Here is a 17,367-nt window from a genome sequence, read left to right on the forward strand (position 1 = left end):
CCCCGGGACCCTTCCGGTGGTCCCGGTACAATACCGGTGACCCCGAAACTTGTCCCGATGCCCGAAATAGCACTTCCTATATATAATTCTTTACCTCCGGACCATTCCAGAACTCCTCGTGACGTCCGGGATCTCATCCGGGACTCCGAACAACATTCGGGTTACTGCATATACATATCCCTACAACCCTAGCGTCACCGAACCTTAAGTGTGTAGACCCTACGGGTTCGGGAGACATGTAGACATGACCGAGATCGCTCTCTGGTCAATAACCAACAGCGGGATCTGGATACCCATGTTGTCTCCCACATGCTCCTCGATGATCTCATCGGATGAACCATGATGTCGAGGATTCAATCAATCCCGTATACAATTCCCTTTGTCAATCGGTATGTTACTTGCCCGAGATTCGATCGTCGGTATCCCAATACCTCGTTCAATCTCATTACCGGCAAGTCACTTTACTCGTACCGTTATGCATGATCCCGTGACCAGACACTTGGTCACTTTGAGCTCATTATGATGATGCATTACCGAGTGGGCCCAATGATACCTCTCCGTCATACGAAGTGACAAATCCCAGTATTGATCCGTGTCAACCCAACAGACACTTTCGGAGATACCCGTAGTATACCTTTATAGTCACCCAGTTATGTTGTGACGTTTGGTACACCCAAAGCACTCCTACGGTATCCGGGAGTTACACGATCTCATGGTCTAAGGAAAAGATACTTGACATTGGAAAACTCTAGCAAACGAACTATACGATCTTGTGCTATGTTTAGGATTGGGTCTTGTCCATCACATCATTCTCCTAATGATGTGATCTCGTTATCAATGACATCCAATGTCCATAGTCAGGAAACCATGACTATCTGTTGATCAACGAGCTAGTCAACTAGAGGCTTACTAGGGACATGTTGGTGTCTATTATTCACACATGTATTACGATTTCCGGATAACACAATTATAGCATGAATAAAGACAATTATCATGAACAAGGAAATATAATAATAATGCTTTTATTATTGCCTCTAGGGCATATTTCCAACAGTCTCCCACTTGCACTAGAGTCAATAATCTAGTTACATTGTGATGAATCGAACACCCATGGAATTCTGGTGTTGATCATGTTTTGCTCTAGGGAGAGGTTTAGTCAACGGATCTGCTATATTCAGATCTGTATGGACTTTACAAATTTCTATGTCTCCATCTTGAACATTTTCACGAATGGAGTTGAAGCGACGCTTGATGTGCCTTGTCTTCTTGTGAAACCTGGGCTCCTTGGCAAGAGCAATAGCTCCAGTGTTGTCACAGAAAAGCTTGATCGGCCCCGACGCATTGGGTATGACTCCTAGGTTGGTGATGAACTCCTTCACCCAAATTGCTTCATGCGCTGCCTCCGAGGCTGCCATGTACTCCACTTCACATGTAGATCCCGCCACGACGCTCTGCTTGCAACTGCACCAGCTTACTGCCCCACCATTCAATATATACATGTATCCGGTTTGTGACTTAGAGTCATCCAGATCTGTGTCGAAGCTAGCGTCGACGTAACCTTTTACGATGAGCTCTTCGTCACCTCCATAAACGAGAAACATTTCCTTAGTCCTTTTCAGGTACTTCAGGATATTCTTGACCGCTGTCCAGTGTTCCTTGCCGGGATTACTTTGGTACCTTCCTACCAAACTTACGGCAAGGTTTACATCAGGTCTGGTACACAGCATGGCATACATAATAGAACCTATGGCTGAGGCATAGGGGATGACACTCATCTCTTCTATATCTTCTGCCGTGGTCGGACATTGAGCCGAGCTCAATTTCACACCTTGCAACACAGGCAAGAACCCCTTCTTAGACTGATCCATATTGAACTTCTTCAATATCTTATCAAGGTAGGTGCTTTGTGAAAGACCTATGAGGCGTCTTGATCTATCTCTATAGATCTTGATACCTAATATATATGCAGCTTCTCCAAGGTCCTTCATTGAAAAACTCTTATTCAAGTAGGCCTTGATGCTGTCCAAGAGTTCTATATCATTTCCCATCAAAAGTATGTCATCTACATATAATATGAGAAATGCTACAGAGCTCCCACTCACTTTCTTGTAAACACAGGCTTCTCCATAAGTCTGCGTAAACCCAAACGCTTTGATCATCTCATCAAAGCGAATGTTCCAACTCTGAGATGCTTGCACCAGCCCATAAATCGAGCGTTGGAGCTTGCACACCTTGTCAGCATTCTTAGGATCGACAAAACCTTCCGGCTGCATCATATACAATTCTTCCTTAAGGAAACCATTATGGAATGCCGTTTTGACGTCCATTTTCCATATCTCATAATCGTAGAATGCGGCAATAGCTAACATGATTCGGACGGACTTTAGCTTTGCTACCGGTGAGAAAGTCTCATTGTAGTCAACCCCTTGAACTTGTCGATAACCCTTAGCGACAAGCTGAACTTTATAGATGGTCACATTACCATCTGCGTCTGTCTTCTTCTTAAAGATCCATTTATTTTCTATGGCTCGCCGCTCAACAGGCAAGTCAGTCAAAGTCCATACTTCGTTTTCATACATGGATCCTATCTCGGATTTCATGGCTTCCAACCATCTATCGGAATCCGGGCCCGCCATCACTTCTTCATAGTTCGAAGGTTCACTGTTGTCCAACAACATGATTTCCAAGACAGGGTTGCCATACCACTCTGGTGCGGAACGTGTCCTTGTGGACCTTCGAATTTCAGTAGGAGCTTGATCAGAAGTATCTTGATCATTATCATTAACTTCCTCTCTAGTCGGTGCAGGCACCTCAGGAACATTTTCTTGAGTTGCGCCATTTTCCGGTTCAAGAGGTAATACTTCATCAAGGTCTACTTTCCTCCCACTTACTTCTTTCGAGAGAAACTCCTTCTCTAGAAAGGATCCATTCTTGGCAACAAAGATCTTGCCTTCGGATCTGAGGTAGAAGGTATACCCAATAGTTTCTTTAGGGTATCCTATGAAGACGCATTTTTCTGACTTGGGTTCGAGCTTTTCAGGTTGAAGTTTCTTGACATAAGCATCGCATCCCCAAACTTTTAGAAACGACATCTTAGGTTTCTTCCCAAACCATAATTCATACGGTGTCGTCTCAACGGATTTCGACGGAGCCCTATTTAAAGTGAATGCGGCAGTCTCTAAAGCATAGCCCCAAAAAGAAAGCGGTAAATCGGCAAGAGACATCATAGATCGCACCATATCTAATAGAGTGCGATTACGATGTTCGGACACACCATTACGCTGAGGTGTTCCAGGCGGCGTGAGTTGTGAAACTATTCCACATTTTCTTAAGTGCGTGCCAAACTCATGACTCAAGTATTCTCCTCCGCGATCTGATTGCAGGAACTTGATTTTCCTGTCACGTTGATTCTCAACCTCACTCTGAAATTCCTTGAACTTTTCAAAGGTTTCAGACTTGTGTTTCATTAAGTAGACATACCCATATCTACTCAAGTCATCAGTGAGGGTGAGAACATAGCGATAGCCACCGCGAGCCTCAACACTCATTGGACCGCACACATCAGTATGTATGATTTCCAATAAGTTGGTTGCTCGCTCCATTGTTCCTGAGAATGGAGTCTTGGTCATTTTACCCATGAGGCATGGTTCGCACGTGTCAAATGATTCGTAATCAAGAGACTCTAAAAGTCCATCAGCATGGAGCTTCTTCATGCGTTTGACACCTATGTGACCAAGGCGGCAGTGCCACAAGTATGTGGGACTATCATTATCAATCTTACATCTTTTGGTACTCACACTATGAACATGTGTAGCATTACGCTCGAGATTCATTAAGAATAAACCATTCACCATCGGAGCATGACCATAAAACATATCTCTCATATAAATAGAACAACCATTATTCTCGGATTTAAATGAGTAGCCATCTCGAATTAAACGAGATCCTGATACAATGTTCATGCTCAAAGCTGGCACTAAATAACAATTATTAAGGTTTAAAACTAATCCCGAAGGTAAATGTAGAGGTAGCGTGCCGACGGCGATCACATTGACCTTGGAACCATTCCTGACTCGCATCGTCACCTCGTCCTTCGCCAGTCTCCGCTTATTCCGCAGCTCCTGTTTTGAGTTACAAATGTGAGCAACCGCACCGGTATCAAATACCCAGGAGCTACTACGAATACTGGTAAGGTACACATCAATTACATGTATATCACATATACCTTTCGTTTTGCCGGCCTTCTTGTCCGCTAAGTACTTGGGGCAGTTCCGCTTCCAGTGACCACTTCCCTTGCAATAAAAGCACTCAGTCTCAGGCTTGGGTCCATTCTTTGGCTTCTTCCCGGCAGCTTGCTTACCGGGCGCGGCAACTCCCTTGCTGTCCTTCTTGAAGTTCTTCTTACCCTTGCCTTTCTTGAACTTAGTGGTTTTATTCACCATCAACACTTGATGTTCCTTTTTGACTTCTACCTCTGCTGATTTCAGCATTGCAAATAATTCGGGAATGGTCTTTTCCATCCCCTGCATATTGAAGTTCATCACAAAGCTCTTGTAGCTCGGTGGAAGCGACTGGAGGATTCTGTCAATGACCGCGTCATCCGGGAGATTAACTCCCAGCTGAGTCAAGCGGTTATGTAACCCAGGCATAGTGAGTATGTGCTCACTGACAGAACTGTTTTCCTCCATCTTACAGCTGAAGAATTTGTCGGAGACTTCATATCTCTCGACCCGGGCATGAGCTTGAAAAACCATTTTCAGCTCTTCGAACATCTCATATGCTCCATGTCTCTCAAAACGCTTTTGGAGCCCCGGCTCTAAGCTGTAAAGCATGCCGCACTGAACGAGGGAGTAGTCATCAATACGTGTCTGCCAAGCGTTCATAACGTCTTGGTTCTGTGGGACGGGTGCGTCACCTAGCGGTGCTTGTAGGGCATAATCTTTCTTGGCAGCTATGAGGATAATCCTCAGGTTCCGGACCCAGTCCGTATAGTTGCTGCCATCGTCTTTCAGCTTGGTTTTCTCTAGGAACACGTTGAAGTTGAGGACTACGTTGGCCATTTGATCTACAAGACATATTGTAAAGATTTTAGACTAAGTTCATGATAATTAAGTTCATCTAATCAAATTATACAATGAACTCCCACTTAGACAGACATCCCTCTAGTCATCTAAGTATAACATGATCCGAGTTGACTGGGCCGTGTCCGATCATCACGTGAGACGGACTAGTCAACATTGGTGAACATCTTCATGTTGATCGTATCTTCTATATGACTCATGCTCGACCTTTCAGTCTTCTGTGTTCCGAGGCCATGTCTGTACATGCTAGGCTCGTCAAGTCAACCTAAGTGTTTGCATGTGTAAATCTGTCTTACACCCGTTGTATGTGAACGTTAGAATCTAACACCCGATCATCACGTGGTGCTTCGAAACAACGTACTGTCGCAACGGTGCACAGTTAGGGGGAACACTTTCTTGATATTATTATGAGGGATCATCTTATTTACTACCGTCATTCTAAGTAAACAAGATGCAAAACATGATAAACATCACATGCAATCAAATAATAATAGTGACATGATATGGCCAATATCACATAGCTCCTTTGATCTCCATCTTGGGGCTCCATGATCATCTTGTCACCGGCATGACACCATGATCTCCATCATCATGATCTCCATCATCGTTTCTCCATGAAGTTGCTCGCCAACTATTACTTCTACTACTATGGCTAACGCGTTTAGCAATAAAGTAAAGTAATTTACATGGCGTTTCTCAATGACACGCAGGTCATACAAAAAATAAAGACAACTCCTATGGCTCTTGCCGGTTGTCATACTCATCGACATGCAAGTCGTGATTCCTATTACAATAGCATGAACATCTCATACATCACATATATATCATTCATCATTCATCACAACTTTGGCCATATCATATCACAAAGCACTTGTTGCAAAAACAAGTTAGACGTCTTCTAATTGTTCTTGCAAGTTTTACGTGGCTGAAATAGGGTTCTAGCAAGAACGTTTTCTTACCTACGTGAAAGCCACAACGTGATTTGTCAACTTCTATTTACCCTTCATAAGGACCCTTTTCATCGAATCCGCTCCAACTAAAGTGGGAGAGACAGACACCCGCCAGCCACCTTATGCAACGTGTGCATGTTAGTCGGTGGAACCGGTCTCACGTAAGCGTACGTGTAAGGTTGGTCCGGGCCGCTTCATCCCACAATACCGCTGAAGCAAGATAAGATTAGTAGCGGCAAGAAAGTTGACAACATCTACGCCCACAACAAATTGGGTTCTACTCGTGCAAGAGAACTACGCATAGACCTAGCTCATGATGCCACTGTTGGAGAACGTTGCAGAAAACAAAAAATTTCCTATGGTTTCACCAAGATCCATCTAGGAGTTCATCTAGCAACGAGTGATTGGATTGCATCTACATACCTTTGTAGATCACGCGCGGAAGCGTTCAAAGAACGGGGATGAGGAAATCGTACTCGACGTGATCCAAATCACCGGAGATCCTAGCGCCAAACGGACGGCACCTTCGCGTTCAACACACGTACGGTCAGCGTGACGTCTCCTCCTTCTTGATCCAGCAAGGGGGAAGGAGAGGTTGAGGAAGATGGCTCCAGCAGCAGCACGACGGCGTGGTGGTGATGGAGCTGCAGTACTCCGGCAGGGCTTCGCCAAGCACTATGGAGGAGGAGGATGTGTTGGAGAGGGAGAGGGAGGCACCAAAGGCGTGGGGTGAGAAGTCCTCCATCTCCCCACTATATATAGGAGGGCCAAGGGGGGGCGCCGGCCCTAGGAGATCCAATCTCCTAGGGGGGCGGCGGCCAAGGGAGGAATCCCTCCTCCCCAAGGCACCTAGGAGGTGCCTTCCCCCTTTGGGACTCTTCCCTTCTTGAACCCTAGGCGCATGGGCCTCTTGGGGCTGGTGCCCTTGGCCCATGTAGGCCAAGGCGCACACCCCTACAGCCCATGTGGCCCCCCGGGGCAGGTGGCCCCACCCGGTGGACCCCCGGGACCCTTCCGGTGGTCCCGGTACAATACCGGTGACCCCGAAACTTGTCCCGATGTCCGAAATAGCACTTCCTATATATAATTCTTTACCTCCGGACCATTCCGGAACTCCTCGTGATGTCCGGGATCTCATCCGGGACTCTGAACAACATTCGGGTTACTGCATATACATATCCCTACAACCCTAGCGTCACCGAACCTTAAGTGTGTAGACCCTACGGGTTCGGGAGACATGTAGACATGACCGAGATCGCTCTCTGGTCAATAACCAACAGCGGGATCTGGATACCCATGTTGTCTCCCACATGCTCCTCGATGATCTCATCGGATGAACCATGATGTCGAGGATTCAATCAATCCCGTATACAATTCCCTTTGTCAATCGGTATGTTACTTGCCCGAGATTCGATCGTCGGTATCCCAATACCTCGTTCAATCTCATTACCGGCAAGTCACTTTACTCGTACCGTTATGCATGATCCCGTGACCAGACACTTGGTCACTTTGAGCTCATTATGATGATGCATTACCGAGTGGGCCCAATGATACCTCTCCGTCATACGAAGTGACAAATCCCAGTATTGATCCGTGTCAACCCAACAGACACTTTCGGAGATACCCGTAGTATACCTTTATAGTCACCCAGTTACGTTGTGACGTTTGGTACACCCAAAGCACTCCTACGGTATCCAAAAGTTACACGATCTCATGGTCTAAGGAAAAGATACTTGACATTGGAAAACTCTAGCAAACGAACTATACGATCTTGTGCTATGTTTAGGATTGGGTCTTGTCCATCACATCATTCTCCTAATGATGTGATCTCGTTATCAATGACATCCAATGTCCATAGTCAAGAAACCATGACTATCTGTTGATCAACGAGCTAGTCAACTAGTGGCTTACTAGGGACATGTTGGTGTATATTATTCACACATGTATTACGATTTCCGGATAACACAATTATAGCATGAATAAAGACAATTATCATGAACAAGGAAATATAATAATAATGCTTTTATTATTGCCTCTAGGGCATATTTCCAACACTATGGTTTATCAATCCGTGGGAGGCGTAGGATGAAGATGGTCTCTCTCGAGCAACCCTGCAACCAAATAACAAAGAGTATATTGTGTCCCCAACACACCCAATACAATGGCAAATTGTATAGGTGCACTAGTTCGGCGAAGAGATGATGATAAAAGTGTAATATTGATGGCAGAAATATATTTTTATAATCTGAATAAATAAAAATAGCAAGGTAGCAAATAGTAAACGGGCACAAAAAAGGTATTGCGATGCTTGAAAATTAAGCCTAGGGTCCGTACTTTCACTAGTGCAATCTCTCAACCATGCTAATATAATTGGATCATATAACCGTCCCTCAACGTGCAATGAAGAATCACTCCAAAGTTCCTATCTAGCGGAGAACATAAGACGGAATTGTTTGTCGGGTACAAAACCACCTCAAAGGTATTCTTTTCGATCAATCTATCCTAGAGTTCGTACTAAAATAACATGAAGCTATTCTTTCCGATCGATCTAAGCAAGAGTTCGTACTACAATAACACCAAAGCAAATTCAAATTCATAATATCCAATCCAACACAAAAAACTTCAAAGAGTGCCCCAAGATTTCTACCGGAGAAACAAAGACAAGAACGTGCATCAACCCCTATGCATAGATTACCCCAATGTCACCTCGGGAATCCACGAGTTGAGTGCCAAAACAAATATCAAGTGAATCAATACGCTACCCCATTGTCACCACGTGTATTCAATTGCAAGACATATATCAAGTGTTGTCAAATCCATAAAAGTATTCAATCCGGTAACAACGAAATATCAAAGGGAAAACTCAACTCATCACAACATGATAGAGAGGGGAAAACACCATATGATCCGACTATATTAACAAAGCCCGCGATACATCAAGATTGTGACATCTCAAGAACACGAGAGAGAGAGAGAGAGAGAGATTAAACACATAGCTACTGGTACAAACCCTCAGCCCCGAGGGTGGACTACTCCCTCCTCATCGTGGTGGCCGCCGGGATGATGAAGATGGCCACGAGAGATGATTCCCCCCCCCCTCCGGCAGGGTGCCGGAACGAGGTCTAGATTGGTTTTCGGTGGCTACAAAGCCTTGTGGCGGCGGAACTTCTGTTAATACCGAAGGGTTTTGGAATATTTGTGAATTTATAGGGTAAAGAGGGGGTGGCGGAGGCCACCGAGGTGGGCACAACCCACCTGGGCGTGCTTGGGCCCCCAGGCGTGCCCTGGTGGGTTGTGCCCCCTTCGGGGCACCCCCGAGGTGCTTCTTTGGCCCATTGGTGGTCTTCTGGTCCATAAAAAATCCACAAAAAGTTTAGCGGTGTTTGGACTCCGTTTGATTTTGATTTCCTGCGGTGTAAAAAACAAGCAAAAACTGCAACTGGCACTAGGCACTGGGTCAATAGGTTAGTCCCAAAAATGATATAAAGTTGCTATAAAATGATTGTAGAACATCCAAGAATGATAATATAATCGCATGAATACTTCATAAATTATAGATACGTTGGAGACGTATCTCCACCGGGTCTTGGGCCCATCACCTGTTGCACTCCGGGTCGTTTTGCGCAGGGTGGATACCAGCACCGCCTCGGACGGCCAGCATGATCCGATCATGCCGCCATGCTGAACTGGACGTCTGTCAAAGCTTCGGCTGATACTGCGACGTCGAGGCCCGTGACTATTCTCGCGTGGTGATTAGTGCGTAAAGGCCAAAGGTCAACTCAGAACAAATACCCAAACCTGTTAGTGCATTGGGGGCTCGCGGAGACGAGCAGAGACTCACGATAATGTGACCCCGTCGCCCATCTCGTGGACTTACGGCAAGGGCCCAGAATGCCTGGCCATGCCTCGTAGAAAACTTGCGGGTGCTCTACGGACCCGCCCGAATTTCACTTCAACTCGCGGGTACCCTCAGGGCTGACCCAACTTCAAAAATTGTCTCAAGTAAAGTCCGGGTAACAGTGTGTCCAAACATCAAGGAGGAAACCCCGAGGAATCACCCTCGGTGAATTCCACTCGATGTAATCATCAAGGTGAACGTAAGAGGAACCACCCTTGAGGTTCACACTTGAGGGGTTGCACGACAGAGTCGTATCGGGAGTGGTCAAGGAGGAATCACCCTCGATGACCACGAACGAATAGCTACACTACAGAGTTATCATCAGGAGTGTGTTATGAGGTATCACCCTCAGCACTCGATAGTAGCTCTGCAGAGTCGAGCAACAATAGGGGCGTGATGTGATGCGAGGTGTCAGGTCTGGTCGTCAATCACGTTGATCGAGTCGTCGATGATGAAGCAGGGGCAACAAGGACAAGGGTCACTGATGGATCACTAACCAACCTATACTAAGCAGTTTAGGATAAGTAGGTAAGGTACAATGAGGAGGTTACAAAAGCAGGCTATACATCAGAATAGGAGCAATCAATTACAGTAGCAAAATCTAATGCAAGCATGAGAGAATGGAATGGGCGATATCGGGATTATCAAAGGGGAGGCTTGTCTGGAAGCTCCGCTTAAAGGGAAGAAGGGTCGTCGATCATAGGGACATCGGCATCGGTCTCGAGGTCTACCGGAGAGAAGAGGGGGGAGAAACAGTAAATACAGAGCAAACAGATACATGACAAGCAATAACCAGCGCTAGGGGTGTTCTAACATAGTGCTACATGATACCGGCGAAGGGAAAAACATTCGGGAATGTTTTCCCGGGCTTATGCATTTTTCAGACAAACGAACCAAAGGGGGAAGGTTGCATGTTCGCTATGCTAGGGACGTGTGGTGGACGAACAAACCGTGCATTTGGATTCGTGTCATCGTTCTGAGCAACTTTCATATATAAAACTTTTCATCCGAGCTACGGATTATTTTCTACAATTTTTTAAAGATTTAAACATTTTTTGAAATAACTTTTAATTCAAAAATACAGGTTAAATGCTAGGGGCACCCAGCATAGGATACACAAAAGTGCACCCAATGGCTGACAGGTGGGCCAGGGGGTCCCAGTTGACCAGTCAACGTTTGACTGGTCGATAGGGATGGGGCCCCCTGACATACACTGATTTGCTAATTGCCATTTTAACATAGTTTAATTAGCATGCTAATTAAACTTAATTAGTTAACTACCCATGATTAATTAAGTTAATTTATTTTCTTTAAATCTTTTAAAAAAGAATATACAAGGGCGTGGGGCCCTGCCATAATTGGCCCAAAGGCCAAGCGGCAGGCGGTTACGGGCTATCGGGCGAGGCCGAACCTGGGCGGCTATTACACGCGGAGGGGCCCTGGAGGCCCGGGGCGACGGCGGCGAGCGCCAGCGTCGGGCGGTGGCTAGCAGCGGCAGCCCGGAGCGGCAGCAGCAGGCAGCATCGCGGGCGGAGCGGCGCGGGACGGCTGCGGCGCAGGCGGGTGGCGGGGCGGCGGCGGCGCGGCTCGACAGGTGTGGCAGGGCACCGTCGGGAGCAGGCGAGCGAGCGAGGCGCGGTGGCAGCGCAGGCGGGGGCCGAGCAGCGGTGAGGCGCAACGTACGGCTCGCGGAAGAGCATGGCGGACAGTGACAGGCGCTAGTGGCGCGGTGGCGGGTGGCGCCTGCGAACACGGGTGCGGGCAGCGCCGGCGTGGCGAAGCGGTGAGTAGCGAGCAGCAGGCAGTGCGGGTGGGTGCAGGTGCAGGTGGGCGAGGCCGGGTGGAAGCAGCCGCGGGCAGCGCCGGGGTGGTCGCGACCTCGCGGGCGTGCGGCGTAGCGGCAGTCTACAGCAGCAGAATAGAGGGAGCAACCAAGCACGCGGGCGCTTGCGCACAAGGACATGGATGGGCAGGGGCATGGGCTTGTGTGGCTAGGCACCCCACGAGCGTGGTTGTGACCAAGAAGCTCGAGGGGCCATGGCGTGCACGGAAACAACAAGTGCGACGGAAAATCGGTAGTCGTGCAAAAGCGAGCTCGGGGATGCCGGAGAGGCTCGGGTGGAGCGGATCGAAGACGGCCGATGGTGACGCCCGAGACGAAGACGGGGTGGATCCGGGGCTGTGAGGCTCCTCGGCTCGCGCGCGTCGACGTAGAGGTAGCAGCGGATGCCGGCGGAGTTGTTGGACCAGTCGGAGGAGCACGGGGGAAGGTGGTCGCCGCGGTGGTGGGTGACGAACGGCGACGGGGGTGCTCGGGAGGAGGAGATCTGGACGAGGGGGAGAGAGAAGGAGTGGGGAGCGAGGGGGCAAGTGGGGTGCGGGGAATCGAGGAGGCGGAGGGCTTGCCCTTATCTCCTCCCCCTCGACGCCGGTGAGGTGGTCGGGTAGAGCCCGCCCCTGTAGCGACCGAGACAGGGGAACAGGAAGGGAGGAGGAGCGACCGGGAGTGCAAGGTGGGACGGCTGGGTCGGTCTATTGGACTAGGCCCCGTGGGAGTCAGGGGGGTTTCTTTTTCTTTTGCTTCTTTTCTTTTTCTTATTTTTTTTCTATTTACAGTTTTAGTTTTCTTTTATTTTTGAATAGAAGTTAGCTTTATAAAATATAGTAACAACACCTAAATTGGTTTTACTAATTATACCACTGCCACATTTAGTTTGAGGTTCAAATAAAATATTTTCGTATTTCTATAATTTTAAAAAGCATTTAATAATTCTTTTCAGCCACTGTTATATTCACAAAAGGGCATTTAAATATTTTACAAAAGTGTTGGGTCACCACCATAATTAGCTATGGAATATTTATCACACTTTGGACATTTTATTTTGCAGGTTTGAGAAATTTGAATTTTGGTATTTAGTTTGAACTTGAATTTGAATTAAGATCTGGATCAAGCGAGGATTAGCAATAGTAATGTGATGACAAGGTACCATTAGCAGAGGATTACTGTAGCTTAATTATCCGGGCGTCACAATCATGACTTGTTGCATCATATTGCATAACATGATCATTGAAGACGAGAGAGATATGCGTGAGAAGTTTCGGTACATCACCAACGGGACTCTGGTTGAGCCAGAGTATGATACGAACAGGATCTTGGCATTCCTTGAGAAGCACCACAATATCGAGAACCATCAAGTTCATGCTCAGTTCCAACAAGATCTTGTTGAGCATCACTAGCAACGTCTTAGCGAGTCCTAATTGTTCTATCTCATGCTATTTGCTAGATTTGAACCATTCGACGTGTTTAAATTTGAATAGTTCAGTTTGTAAACTTTGAATTCTGTTTGTAAACTATATTCGTGATTTGCTTGAACATTCAAATTTATGTTTAGTTTTCTATTTGTGTGCTAATATGTAGTTGCAATTTATACTAGAATTGCAAGTTTTAGAAAACAAATATTTACTTTGTTAAATATAGGGGATCGACTAGGTCCGGCCAAAACTTAATGAAGTAAATATACTGCACTAATGGTTTAGTCCACCGGATACTCCACTATTTTTAGGGGGTCGGTTAGAAATGCCCTTAGTTAGTACTATTACATCAATAGAGATCGAGAAGCTATATAATAATGGGCGCGCTACGCGTTAGCCGGTGAATCTTTTTGAAAGATCCGCTGCCTCGTGAGCCGTTCGATTTGATGATGTGAATTGTCCGTATCACAACAAGACTTTTGTTACAAAACCTAATCTTTTTTTAATTTTCTGCAACAAGACCAGTGTTGCAAAACTTCCTCTTCTCTAATTTACTGCAACAAGATCCATATTGCAAAACATCATTTCTCCAATTTTTCGCAACAAGACCCTTGTTGCAAAAAATGTAACAACATCTCCCCCGTGTGTAAATTTCTGTACAAAAACGTGATGTAACTTTTGCAACAGATTTAATATTGTAGACATTTTTGTAACAGAAGTGATGTTGCAGAATTGTTTTTCTTCATTGCAACATAGATGATGTCATGGAAGCAAGTTTTGTAACATGGTTGTTGTTGCAGAAAAAAAAAAGTGAGCCGTTAGGCGCTGCTTGCGAACCTTCCCCGGGAAGCATTGAGCCATAATGGTGCTTTAGGTTGTCCCTCATCCGCTGCAGCTGACTCATCGTCGGTGCTTGCCGTCGTCGTGGCAGAAAAGCCGTCGGCCCGCCTAGCAACAAGTAGCAGCAGACAGCCAGCTTGCCTAGCTCGTCGTCTCGTGGCCGCTGCAACACCCGGACGGCCTCGCACAGTTGCGTCACTCAATCCTGCAGCGCGGCCAGGTCCGTCCAGCGGCACACCTCCATGGAGAGAGAGAGAGAGAGAGAGAGAGAGAGAGAGAGAGAGAGAGAGAGAGAGAGAGAGAGAGAGAGACGTGAGAGACGTGAGGGATTGGGGAAAGCAGCGCCAAGGTCATAACGCGAGGTGGTTTCCAGACTTGGCCTGCAGGGCCCATAGGACGCGTGAAAGACGGCGGATGTGTAGCTGTTTTTCGGCCGGCTGATTCACAGCGTTTCCCATATAATAAAGCACCAGAAAGTTGTAACACCTGAAACCAGAAAAACATTGCCAAAGTCATATATGCATCAGCATCGATCTGTGCATGTTATGGTATAGATGGTCTGCTTAGGACTAGGTATGGTAGTTTGGTGGCATTATATATCTACTAGTAAAGTATATTCCGGATCGGATGGCAACATGTCTCATCGAATAAACGGGGGCCGTAAGAAAACGTTGTAAAAGAAGAGGGAGGCCCGGCGGAAACGAACCAAGTAAACCCTAAAACTAAACTTCACTCGAATCGAAGAGGGATGGAGAGTGGCGGCAGCCCCTCGCGCACAACCGGCGGCGCGGTCACCCCGACGAGCGACTGGATGGGAGCGACGGCGGAGAGCGGTAGCTCCTCCACGCGCACAGCCGATCGCACGGTGATCCGGATGGGCCCCGTGCCGCCCCTTCCCGTCGTGCCTTCGCGGAAGAGAATCTTGGACCGCTCCCACCGCCCCGACGGCGGCGTGACAATCAAGCCGCTCCTGGCGGACAGCAAGCATCGTGATGGATCCATCCTGCGTGAATCATGTTCGTGGCATAAAATGTATCGTATGAACATCACGGACGAGAGTAAGTCTGATCTCATCTGTTTCTATTCATATCAAAATCCTAAAAAGGTTGCCTTTCTATGCTAAATTAGGAGGATGCCAAAAACTTCCATGTTTTATTGGATTATATTATTGTTTATTTTACTTTTACCAGCAATTTATGTATTGAGCTGGGGAGTACACCAAAACTATGCGCCAATTCCTAATTCAAATGATAACTTAGGTTGTGTGTGCGTCATATGAGTTTGTTGTGCTTATTAGGTGGCTTTTTTACCCAAATTTTAAGATTATGATGCCATTCTTTGAGCGCTGAAGATTATCAGACCTAATTTTTTTTCTAGCCTTAGGAAACACTAGGTATAAATTAAGCACCTGGTTTTGTCGTACAAGTATATGCTTTAGTAATTTCATTTGTTGTCATCAAATTAATGCATGTACAATGTTTCTATTGCTGCTCTCAGCTTCTGTGGAGCCAATGATGATGTCAAAGAAACCCAACTGCCAGCCGTACTCGCGGGACTGTCAGATGCATGGATATTGTAATATGATGCAGATATACTGGCTGAAGCTAGCATATATTTCTGTTGATTCCTTCTATGGCCCAGTTCAGGTGTATGGATTCTTGGCTGCCCGAGACATCTTGAACCCAAGGCGTAATTACCTGTTCAACCGCGGCAGAGATGATTCATTGGAAATAGTTCAGGATGATGATTGGTTGATACAAATGTCTGGCCCCAAGAGAGGCATTGAAATGACATCTCCTGTGCTGGTTGAGTTCGACATGAGGATCAAGATTGGAGAAAGAGAAGAAGATGACCTACAGCTCATTGACGGGGCCGTCAGCTTCAGCGACATGGACCCGCCGATCAACATGGCCTTCACACGACGGCTCTGTGGTGAGGGCGGGGCCGTGGACATAAATCTAGCACATATGTATGAAGCAGCAGAGGCCACAATACAGGTTCGGATATCAGAAGCATGCGACAGTGGCTTGAGCTTGTGCCTGACGGCTTCTGGCAGCGCATTACAACATCAGGCCCGTCTCTTCGATGGCATTGTGGGCGAAACACCATGTGACCTAGGCAAGTTTGTGTTCGCTGTGATGAGCCTCACCAAATTGGTTGTATTATTGAAGGTTGGCCGCGGCGGTGGCTCGGATTGTGTTTATCGTTTTCATCTCTTTGATGTTCAGAAGCATGGAGATTCGACCGTGAGTTTCAAGATTCCCGACATGGTCACTATAGAGGTGAAGGTGACTTGGTCAACTTTGGACATCCCTGACAGTGCACTAGAAGAAGACAATCGCTACAACTGGAGGAAGGAACTTAGAAGTGATGATGATGACGACGACTATGAGTATGATTGGAATGATTATTAGCCAACAGTTTTGTGTCCTGGCTATATGTATAAACTTGCTCTCTTTATGGCTAGATTTCTTGTTGGGCACTTTGGAAATGTCGGGATGTTGTTGTTGTGTATGTGGAATTATCTCTGTGTGTTGTCTTGTATTGTTGGTGATAGATATTATTTTGAGAGAAGTCCATATTCAGCCATGGACTATCACAAATGTCTAAAAGGCAATGCTGAATGTCAAAACCGATCAAGTTTCAACCCCGCCCTCTCCTTAGACCGTTTTTTGGTGGGTTGAAGTGGTTTTGGCCAGTTGACTGCTTAGTCAGCTGGCGTCACCCAGTATTTTGCTGGATATATCTATTTTGCTTGTATTTTTTAATCTGTTTGATATATAAAAGTTTTAACTTTTCCATACTTATCACCATGTTAGTGTTGATTTTACAGAATGTTATCAATTTTTTGAAGTATTTATTTTTCTTGTATTTTTTATGTTTGGCAAAAAGGTTTGAAACTATCCATAATTATCATCATGGTAATATTTTATTTTAAAAATCTGGACACTTCATTTTTTTAACAAAAAGGCGGTCAAAATATTTATTTTGCTTCTATTTTTTAATCTGTTTGACAAAAAGTTTTGAAACTTCCATAAACTGATCATCATGGTAGTGTTGATTTTGCAAATTTGTCTCAAAGTTTTTTTGGACACTTCCATTGTTTAGTCAAATTTTGACCAAAATGGGTTGAATTTGTACGTTTAACCTGTTTGGCAAAGAAGTTTGAACCTTTCCCATAATGGTTATCATCGTAGTGCTAATTTTACAAAAGTTTTTCAATTATTTTTGGACACTTCCAATTTTGTGGCGTGGCAGCTAACTGGCAGCTCATGGGCCGGTCAACTGAAACTTGACCGGTTTTGATAATTCATGGTTGTAACTAGACAGTTTGAAAGTTCATGGT

General features: G+C 46.1%; 1 protein-coding gene across 1 annotated transcript; it reads left to right on the top strand.

Annotated features, from left to right (window-relative positions):
* The first annotated feature begins 14,749 nt into the window (after nt 1-14,749).
* On the top strand, nt 14,750-16,657 carry LOC147986500 (uncharacterized). Its single transcript, XM_087540066.1, has 2 exons — nt 14,750-15,079; nt 15,519-16,657. The coding sequence occupies exons 1-2, from the start codon at nt 14,770-14,772 to the stop codon at nt 16,433-16,435; spliced, it is 1,227 nt and encodes a 408-aa protein (XP_087396192.1). The 5' UTR covers nt 14,750-14,769; the 3' UTR covers nt 16,436-16,657.
* The last annotated feature ends 710 nt before the right edge of the window (nt 16,658-17,367 follow it).

This window comes from Triticum urartu, chromosome 2A, assembly GCF_056163025.1.
Source record: "Triticum urartu cultivar PI428250 chromosome 2A, HENAU_Tu73, whole genome shotgun sequence".
Lineage (NCBI taxonomy): Eukaryota > Viridiplantae > Streptophyta > Magnoliopsida > Poales > Poaceae > Triticum > Triticum urartu.